The sequence below is a fragment of the Giraffa tippelskirchi genome, chromosome 3 (assembly GCF_054371585.1).
Source record: "Giraffa tippelskirchi isolate mGirTip1 chromosome 3, T2T-mGirTip1v1.2.pri, whole genome shotgun sequence".
Classification (NCBI taxonomy): Eukaryota; Metazoa; Chordata; class Mammalia; order Artiodactyla; family Giraffidae; genus Giraffa; species Giraffa tippelskirchi.
This window is the reverse complement of record NC_137277.1, coordinates 96,266,902-96,277,998: the sequence shown is the minus strand read 5'-3', so window position 1 is coordinate 96,277,998 and position 11,097 is coordinate 96,266,902. Positions and strand designations below refer to the sequence as shown.

At 36.9% G+C, this 11,097-nt stretch overlaps 1 protein-coding gene across 1 annotated transcript; it reads right to left on the bottom strand.

Annotated features, from left to right (window-relative positions):
* Positions 1 to 221: 221 nt before the first annotated feature.
* Positions 222 to 5,974, bottom strand: GCG (glucagon). The gene is made up of 4 exons (XM_081581597.1): positions 5,883 to 5,974; positions 4,254 to 4,415; positions 2,124 to 2,261; positions 222 to 369 (listed from the first exon to the last, which is right to left on the bottom strand). Exons 1-4 carry the CDS (start codon positions 5,972 to 5,974, stop codon positions 222 to 224), a joined length of 540 nt encoding a protein of 179 aa, XP_081437723.1.
* Positions 5,975 to 11,097: the final 5,123 nt, after the last annotated feature.

The window sequence follows — 11,097 nt, the reverse complement described above, 5'->3', positions numbered from 1 at the left end:
TTGTCCCTTACAAACATTCAGGAAAAGTGTTTGGAATCAATGAGTGAAAGGATAAAATTGTAATGATCAAAAACAAATATAATAATATACTCTTGAATGATTCATAATTTTGATTGTATACCAAGAGAGTAAAGACTCTCTCCTTCACGCAGGAACAACCTATAGCAGTATGATAATATTCATGAAAGTTTTGATGGTTTCAGGGATGAACTAAAATACAGTCACCTGTCAGTAATTTTTGTCTGAAGCAACCAGTTTATAAAGTCTCGAGTGGCAAGACTATCGAGAACGGTGTTCATCTCATCAGAGAAAGAGCCATCGGCGTGTCTGCGGCGGAGTTCTTCAACGATGTTGACTTCTTCTGGGAAACTGAGAAATGGAGGGGTAAAATCAGCATTTGGTTAAATGTTTCAAAGAAATACTTATTGGTTGCCTGTCACTGGTAACCTCTGTAAGGGTCACTGAGAAAACCATATGTTTCTATTTACAGAGGGCTTACCACAAAAAGCCTCATAGGAAACTTAAATGTCAGAAAGGGAATTAGGTAGAGTGCAGAGCCAGGACCTGAAACAAAGCCCTTTTCTGTATTCCAGCTGCTTCTAAGATTTTAGTGTATTGTCAACATAGAACTTATTATTAAAACTATTGATTTGTCTATATTCAGAAAATGGAGAAGGAAATGGCAACCCACTCCAGTATTCTTGCCTGGGAAATCCCATGGTCAGAGGAGCCTGGTAGGCTACAGTCCATGGGGTCGTGAAGAGTCAGACATGACTGAGCAATTTCATTTTCACTTTTCACTTTCATTTTTCACTTTCATGCGTTGGAGAAGGCAATGGCAACCCACTCCAGTGTTCTTGCCTGAAGAATCCCAGGGACGGCAGAGCCTGGTGGGCTGCTGTCTATGGGGTCGCACAAAGTTGGACACGACTGAAGCCGCTTAGCAGCAGCAGCAGCAGCAGCATATTCAGAAAAATAGAGTATATCCTATAAAACTAATGATGAGCAAAACAACCTTGCCAAGTACAGTCTTAAGGGATTAAACCTTAGTCTATATTAGATATTTTCTCTCACTGGTTTATTTAACAGAATTTTTGTATCTCCTTAAAACACTATAAAATAATCTCATGTGACTATTTTCCCATTGATTTTATAAATTTTATTGCTGCTGTTTTAAAAATCAGTGACAATACTAGTTCCCTTTTGTCTTGAGAGCTCCTTAAAGTCTCAATACGCTTGTTGAAAATCTCACTAAAGACATCCCTGATGGTCCAGTGGTTAATACTCTGTGTTTGCAACTGCAGAGGGGCCTGGGTAGATCCGTGGTTGGGAAACTAGGATCCCACATGCCATAAGGTACAGCAAAAAAAAAAAAAAAAAAAACAACTAAAGATAAAAATAGAGTGGAACATGAATTTCTTGATTTTCATAATTCAAAGTCAATCAAAATGGTCACAAGAAAATGAGATGGTCTGTTTGGTCTGTGGGTCTGTTTGGCTGTAGTAAGATCCAAGGAAGTACCTAAAGGTCTTAGGCTCATTTTCAACTGTAATAATTTAATGATTATCTCTATGGTAGTCTCATAAAAAATGGATACATTGTTAAATAGACAAATGTTTCCACATATCTTTGTTTTGAATGTCATTTCATTAAACATCTTTAGTTCCTTCCTGTCTTCATCACATTTTTACCTGAATACTTACTAACACATAAACTATGTAAATATTTAAAATGAAACTAAGTTTTCAACATTATTTCTTCTCTTCCCTTATCCCTAGTTTTCCTGGACAGTCCTAGTTTAAGCTTATTTTCCTGGTATAGTTATCAGAAGCACTCTGTTTATCTTCAAAAGTATCCTGGACTGGCAAATTAATACTTAATTTTAACACAACTAATAATGGGGGATAAATAGTAACCTGTGTGATGCTATCATTAATACTTGCTCTCAAAGATAAAACAGATGAGACTTTTATAAACTGTCTCCCACCAATGGGAGTTATTTCCTTACTTGTGAGACTATATTAATGGCTTCATAATGCAGATCCATTTATGGATAACTGTAATCTAAGTTTTCAGCATCAAGCAAAAAAAAAAAAAAATTAAATAAGAATGTACAGACTTACTCTCGCCTTCCTCGGCCTTTCACCAGCCAAGCAATGAATTCCTTGGCAGCTTGGCCTTCCAAATAAGAACTTACATCACTGGTAAAGGTCCCTTCAGCATGTCTCTCAAATTCATCATGACGTTTGGCAATGTTATTCCTGAAAGAAATGTGAAAGTTAAATTGAAGATCTGTCTCTTTAGCAATATGGTTCTCACCTATAAGCAATGGCAGCTTCGGGTTCTGGATTCTGTGTGGAGGGGGCTTAGAGGGAGATTTGGGGAGATGAGGGTGTGTAGGGGACTCATTGGAAAACTACATTAATTATCAGGAGTGAAGGTTGATGGGGGCAGTCTAATGACAATTAAGGGAGGCTAAGCTCCCTCACTCCACCCAGTGACCCATTTTCACCTCTTCTGCTTGTCTGTGTCATTAATTCTTAAAGCTGCCCTTACTTCAGTCCAAAAGTGTGAGGGCTATCTACTGTGCCACGCCACCTGCAAACAGAGCAGCAGCTTGTCATTTGTACATATGGGGTGGTGTGTGCGTTCTCGGTCACTCACTTTGTGACCCCATGGACTGTAGCCTGCCAGGCTCCACTGTCCGTGGAATTTCCCAGGCGGGAATACCGGAGTGGGTTTCTATTTCCTACTTCAACACATGGGGTCAGAGTTAGTTTATTGAATCAAAGGAAAGCAAAGAAGCGTCACAAAATGTCATTGAAAGGACCACAGGATAATGGATTAAAGGAAATGTGTGATGGACCAGCAGTGAGGAAAGCGAAGAAAATGACCCTACATCACTCTCAAGTGTGTACAGAATGCCCCATGGAAGGGGTTGACCAGAAAGATGGTCAGTTGCTCCATCATATATAAGCCCTGGAAGGTTTCATCTTAAACACAACAGAAACCACCTGGGAGCTAGGATTATTTTACATTCATTTGCCAAGTTGTGGCATTGTCTCTATAGAAATGAAGACAGTTTGCATTTTTTCAAATTTGCGATTTCTCCTGTTTCACCAATGCATGCTCAGTAGCTCAGTCATGTCTGACTCTTTGTGACCGCATGGACTGTAACCCGCCAGGGTCCTCTGTCCATGGAGTTTTCCAGGCAAGAATACTAGAGTGGGTTGCCATTTCCTCCTCCAGGGGATCAGCCTGACCCAGGGACCGATCCTGCATCTCTTATGTTTCCTGCATTGGTAGGTGGATTCAATACCACTGAGCCACCTGGGAAGCCTCATCTGTAATCCTTAGCAAGAACTTCTAGTGTCTTCTTTGACCATGATCACCATCTTTCCTGTACTCTCCACTTTAAGAATTTTTGGTCAACAATCCCCTTTAATTCTTCTTACTGGTTTCTCTCTTTCTTTCTACCCTTCCCCATTCTATCCGGACAAATATATTCCCTTTTCCTGATTTTTAGATTCCTTCAGCTACTTTACATGCATAACTCCCTCCCTTTGTGGGCCACCCTCCAAAGAAATTGTGAAATTCCACCATCCATGTGAAACCCTTGTGGCTGATTTCCTCCAGTAGCCTCATGCAGCAAAAACCCCAACACTGTCAAAGAAATTCAACATTAAAATGTATGCCTTATGATAGGCTTGTGTTCCTATATGCCTTCTTCTCTCTTTATGCTGTGCTGCTAGGCTGTAATTTTAATGTGTATCTTGGATTGTATTCTACAAGAAAAAGACTGCATCTGTTTCCATTCCTTACCATGATGAACTTGGCTAGAGGATACTTTGAATGTGATCATAGTCATGAGTTTGAACCCTACAAGAGAATGTTGAATTTGCTCTTGTCTTTTGGTCAGGAATTAGATTCCTAACCTTACAGTTTCACAAAAGTCAGCTTTCAATTTTAAAGTAAAATGGGCAACAGAGTAAATATTGCCAAGACCAAAGTTGGGAATTATTTAAAGTCTATGTCCCATTTGAGGGTAGGTAAGAGTTTTGAAGGGGTGAGAGGTGGGACATGCAAAGGCATAATACGGAGGTTAGCACCACCAAGCTTAAAAATCATCAGAATCAAATGAGTTTATGGGCATTATTTGATATGTATGATAACTTAAGAAAGTCAGAAAGAAGTTTAGACATATTTAAGTAATACATTTGAGTGTACATTCCTGATCAGGTTCAAATTCTTACTTGTTTCTCTTGGTATTCATCAACCACTGCACAAAATCCTGGGCACGCCTGGAGTCCAGGTACTTGCTGTAGTCACTGGTGAATGTGCCCTGCGAGTGGCGCTTGTCTTCACTGATCTGATCTGGATCACTGAGCGGGTCGGTCTGGGGAGCTGGGAATGAACTGTGAAGAACAGTGATTGGTGCAACTACATCTCTCCTCAAGAGTAGATTCACTTGAGAAGCAGCTTCTCTACAAAATATAGAACCACACGAAGCTGGAAGGCAGGTTCCCCGAGCATTTTAGTTGGCAGTTCAGAAAGACCTTAATTTGCCATGGGAATCCCATGGTTTTACCAGAGTTGAATATACTCTGATTTAGAATTCTAGCAACTGATTTTTCAACTGGCTTCTCTTTTTCTGAAATAGGATTAAATAAATCTTTTTTTCAACAAATTCATCTACTCATTATGTTAATAATGCCGGAAGAGAGCAACACGCCTTGAATATTTTAAAAGAGTGAAGCATCCCAAATCATTTTTGTTTGGGCAGCAGATTTATATTCCAAATTCTGTTTTGCATATATTACTATAAAAAAAGTAGCTCCATCACCTGGTTATGTGGCAGCTAATGGAAAGACAATTAAAAGTTCAGAGAAAGAAAAGAAAAAGCCCACTTGCTAATTTGAAACTATGTAGTGGATAATCCACATGCCAGTAATCAACAGTTGGTTGGCATGGCTATGTGGGGAAATATTCAATATGATTAAGACTCAAAATAGAAATGAGATACTATTTTTACCTGTCAAATTAGCAAGGATTAAATACCAGGGAGGATATTGTGAGAGGAGTATTTCTATAATGCCAGTGGGAGGGTGCATGTGTATTAGTTTTCTGGAAAGCAAGTTGGCAAGATATTATAAAAAATTTAAACTCATTCAAATCCTTTGATATAATTATTTTACCACTAGAAATAAATCCTCAGAAAATAGTAAGAAATGTAGGAAAAATGTTATTGGCAGGCTTTTTGTAGGAAAATTTGAAGAACTCTTAAGTATTCAAAAGAGGAGGGGTAGCTAAATAAATATTGTACATTTATAAGATGAAATAGTATGTAGTCATTAAATATCATACGTTTAATAGATACTTGTAATATTATAAGAATAGTCTAACAATACAATGCTAAGAGAAAAAATACACTACAAAGCTGTAAATGATCTGGGATGTATTTATATACAGTACATGCATATTGTCTATCATGAATGTGCATGTAAAATTTCGTACTAATTTTACAGTTAGTAGGAAACAATGTTATTTTTTAAAATAAAGAAAAAGAAAAAGTTGGTGTGAATAATTAAAATGATCTACCATGCAGTGTGAGTAAGGAATGGACAGACAGGATCAGCCAAAGATTTCGAAGAGCTATAATTTCCCATGTATCATATTTTTCAACATTCCCCACTCCTTTGGTTATGAAATAACATACTCCTATGTATACTCCAGAAAAGCCTTTATCACAATGATACTTTAAACATTTGAAAACTGTGCAGGGCATTTATTCCAAATTACTGAGACCTATTTACTAGTCACAGTTATCTTGGGCTGTATTATAAGCATAGTGCTATGTTAGTTCCAGTCCAAAGATTTAATACCTGGATTTCTCCTCTGTGTCCTGAAGGGAACGTTGCCAGCTGCCTTGTACCAGCATTACAAACAATCCAGCCACAAAGTAAAGGCTTTTCATTTTTGCTGCCTGTTGAAAAACAGAGTCAGGGGAAACATAAAGACACTCAACCATATTTAAAAGTGTCAGGTGAATTAGTTCAGTTTTGACTTAGTAAATCTTGAGAGCAGAAAGAAAAAACTAGTCATCAATTTTATTCTGATTCTATTTCTAGCTTAATTTAAAATATTATAATATATTTTTCTTGCAGTTTCTCTTTTTGGTGGCTAAAAAGAATACAAAGATGTGTAGCAATATGAAGCTTTTTCATTAGGGTAGGACACTTCTGTTAATAATTGGAAGGCTCATTTCCAGACTTGAAATTAAAAATGTCCATGATAAACATTGAAAATACCCACTGTAGATGATATGCTACATATGGTTAGCTTGAATGGCACCTTATCCATGATCCCACCCTCTTCACTATCAGTCTGGCTTTCAATTAATAGTCCTTCACTTCCAAGCGTTTACATTATACTGCATTTCAACCATCTTAAAGCAGCCTCAGGCTACAACTTGGCATACCAGCTGTCGGTTCAGATGTATTATTCATTTATATTTTAAATAGTGTAACTTGGTCTAGACTTTGTAATTATAAAGCGGCCAACAGATTTGAGGTATTTTAGGGTGCTTTGACCTGTTCTAAATTAAAGGAAAAAAATCATTTTAAAGACAAGCAATTTGCAACAAGAACTAATGCTTCTGGCAACTTGAACAATCACAACTAAGAAACTAAGAGATCACTGTCATAAAGAAAATTAATGCTTGCTTCTGAAGTCTTGGAAGTCCCCAGGTTGTTTTATAATTGGACTGAGTCCAGAATGTGTCATTCACTGCTAGTGACACCCTAGACCATGTTGCAAGATACCTTGCATCATAAGCAGATGCCCCGTGAGGCCATAGGGTGCCAAGGACATGATGATGTACTATGGATGGGGTGGGGTGGAACCAGCATGAATGTGGGGCAGAATGACCCCACAGGACAAGCACCTCTATTTTCTGAATGAAAACCTCAAGTCCAGTGTTTGTTGTAAACTTCTCTCTGCTTCTTTCAAGTCTGACCATATTTACTTTGAGAAGTGGGGATTTCAATCCAAGTTTGATTATGCTTATTTGTTAAAAATTTGACTGAGTATTTTTAGCAAATGGCATTTGGTTTGAAATGAGTATTTTACAAATATTATCATTTTCAACTATCAACCTCGTATTTAACATCTTAGCCATACTTCCTACCTTTCTTTGGCACTAAAGCATGAGGACTGTAAATATCTGCAGTGGTACTTTTTTTCTCTTTGAAATATTGCCTTTTAGATTAAGTGATCAATTAGATAAAGCAACACAATAGGCATTACATGTTCATCCTTTATTCACCAATATTCAATTACTAATTTGGTGTGTTTCTGTCTTCAGTTTATACAGTTGGCAAACTTTGGAAACCTTGCCAAATATATAGGCAGGGTCTTTGATTGCAATTTTTAATTATAAATTCATATTTTCAGAAACATAAAAAATTAAAGCAAACGTTCCTCTTTAGGATTACATCATTGTTGGAAAGTCAACTGAAAACTATAATTGCTTTCATATAATGTCCCTAAAGTTTTTACAGTATCTTCTATTATATTCTCCAGAGACAGATATGGAGCAGGGAGTTTTTGGGAGAGCTGGTATAAGAAACAACCATACAGAAGTCAGTGTTTGAAGTCCTCGCCAGGCAGTAGAATATTTCTATTCAAATAAGTCACTGATTTTTGAAACTTTATTTATTCATTGTGTAAAAGTCAACAGAATTGTGAAATATTTAAGAATAAGGATTTTTGAATACTGCTACTTGAGAAAGCAAACGTTTGCATCATTTTGGTATCAAAATCTTATTCAGTAAGGAGAGACTTTCCCATTACTCTCCCACCCCTGCTTTAGCCTACAGAGAGAGTCTGCAGTTTAATAAAACCTATATATTTCCACTTAAATTTAAAAGGAGATATGGTACCAATCATACTTCCTAAATAGGAAGTCTTTTGCAAAGATTAATCTTTGATCTAGGCAAGGTAATGTATACTAAGTATATCCCTAAGTATACTGATGCCATAAGCCAAACAAATTCTTTTAAAACTGGCTAGATAATTTCTTCTCACAGGTATTAATTAGTATGTGTGGAAGAAAACACACCACACGGAACTTCCCTGGTGGTCCAGTGGTTAAGACACTGTTCTCCCAATACAGGGGCCACAGGTTCGATCCCTGGTCGGGAAACTAAGATCCTGAATTCAACGGGGAGAGGTGAAAACCAACAAACACAAAAAACACCATGAAATCATTTTCTCCACTGAAGATCTTTGTAAAATTGTTCCTTGTCCTTAAGAGCTTAAATAGGTACTTTAGAACATCTGATTTTTTTTCTTAAGGTATTTACTAAAATTTCATTTTGGAATGTAGACATTTTAGACAGTTTATTTATTACTATTGGTCCCCAAAACATAGTAATTATTAATCTGTGCTTTTACTCAGCTCCATCCACAGAATTCTCAATAATTGATGACATTTCTTCTCTGCCCTAAATACGCTATGTCTTATTTACAAAGAGTTTATTTCACGGACTTTGATTTTTTGATAGCTTTATCAGAAATTTGAATATTTGAATGATGATGTTGATTCTGCTCTTCTGGAAAACCGTACGTTTTCATTGCTAAGGATCAATTACTATTATAACCTCTCTAATGGGCACATTTCTGCTGTTTAAAAGGCTCCCTCTGTTCAAAATAGTATACACATTTATCGAATCCAAAGAAAAATATTTGTTTTTCAAAATGTCACCACTGATTTTTAAAATGCAATTTTCATTAGTTAAATTTTGTAATAAGTGCCTTGATTTGAATCTTTGTTTTTCTTTCTATCTTATATCTTTTAATTGAATTATTTCTTTGACTCGCTTTGAGGTTTTACTATATTAAAATTTATTTAAATGCATTTTGCACCACTTTTTCATTTTAATTCTGCTCCGTGTATTATAATAACAAAGTATAAGTTGAAAAAACAGCACTTTAATTCATAATACTTTGCCCTCTTATGAACACTTAACTGTACCCTAAACAGAATGTACAATCTTACAATCACTCAATATTAATCTTACCTTCTGACACCAGGAGGTGGAACAGAGCAGGTGGAGAGAGAGTGAGCCCTCGTTTGGGTGTGCAGTGTCCTGAGCTCTGTAGTTGTGCACCAAGGCTCACTGCCTTTATATACTCTCCAGCGATGTTTAGCCTTGCAGATATTACGCTGACAATATAAATTTTTCATCTGTGAATAATGGGTTTTTGTTACAAATGATTTCACTCGCCCACTCACTTTGTTCATCTGCATAATAAGCTTATATTGGGTGGGAACTCAGACACCAGGAAACTTTTTATTTACTCTTGCTTTTTTTTTTTTCGCTGCGAATGGAAAGTGAAGTTTGGAAATTCACCTTCACTCTTGATCAGGAATGAAAATCACTTAAGTACTCTGATGTGAATTTTTATGTTGCAGATAAAAGAATGTGAAATTATATAGTCCATGGCCAGCGCTCTTTGAGCATAACCTTATTTGAGAGTCTTATAAGCCCTTCTTTGCTATTTAGTTATAATGAATTTATCGTAATAGAATAATCAATTAATTCTTTCATCTACCCAAATAATAAATCACTCACTCAAAACATTAGGGATCTTCTCATCAACACTATATGAGATTAATTTGTATTATTTTGGTGAGGAATTTTAAAGATATCAGTTAAGACTTTTCAATTAAGAATACCAATTAAGACTGTTGTTTAAAATGGGATTCAGGAAGAAAAGATAAAGCAAAGTGAGGATTAAACATCCAAGATGGATGATGCTAATAAGACAAGGTCTAATATTTCTTTTTTCTTCCAATGCATATTTAAAAGCTGACTCTATTGATAAGAGAGCTGTTCACTAACTTTCAAAAGAATGAGTTACTACGTATATGTCATATTACTGAGCTTTGTGATCTGCCACTTAAGACTTCAATGATCTATGGGATTTAGCAGATATGAGTCTGATCACCTTAGAGAAATGGGCCAATGGGAAATGATCTGGACAGACAGCATGAGACAGTGTTAGTGTAATTAGATTTTAGTCTGGCTGCTATCAATAAGTTGTGTGGCCTCAGTCAAATCACATACTCTGTTTATGCTTCAGCTTCCTGTTCAGAAATGAGAGTGTTGATTGAATGAATCTTCTAAACTAAAAATTTGCTTTCATTCAACAAAAGCCTTGCAACCTTTGCTAACTAGATTCCAACACTCTAATATGATCAACTGCATGAAAAAACTTGCACAGAAGTAAATCAGAGACAACTATAGACATATTCCCAATGAACTTAAGCAGTTCCCTTTGTGGATTGGACCCACTGTTGGATGTAGAGCTATTTAAACACCATAAGAGATCAGTACTCTGTGAAATCAGGTAACCTCAGAAAGGGGTATTCCTGCTGGTAATTGCTGGTGGTATATCATTAATGTTAGCTTTGCTATTAGAAGTGTGGTCCAAGCACCAGTATGACCTGGGAATTTGCCAGAAATGCAGACTCTCAGGCCCAAGTCCAGACTTATCATGTAATTTGCATTTTGCCAAGCTTCCCAGGCGATACATATGCATGTTAAAGTTTGAGAAGCACGACTGTATAAAATACCTATCTCATTTTCTTCACCTTCTCCCTATGCTTGCTGGTGTTTTGACCTGAGGACTACTTTCACCAGCAGAGGGGGTGAAAGAGCAGAGAACCATGGCACACCTCAGGGCCGACTGGATTATCACTGATACAGACTGTAATGACTAAGTGTGGATTAGTTTGACATAAGAGCAAATTGTTCTTCCCTCTGGCCTCAATCCTCCTGAGTATATCGGCTATATTTCTCTTGAATTACCTGACATTCAGTTTTATTTTTTTCCCTTTGCCTCTTTGAATAGAGGTTTCTTACCCTCTTTCTGTCTCTGTCAGTCCGTCCGTCTGTCTCTCTTTCCTTTGTAGATGCTATTTGTTTGTGGGAGCAGCCCTAAGAAGGGGGCCCTGTGATGCTGTACATAAGGGCCTTAATGTGGCATCTGGCATCTCAGTAAATTCCCTCTCCCAACAGCTCACCACAAAAC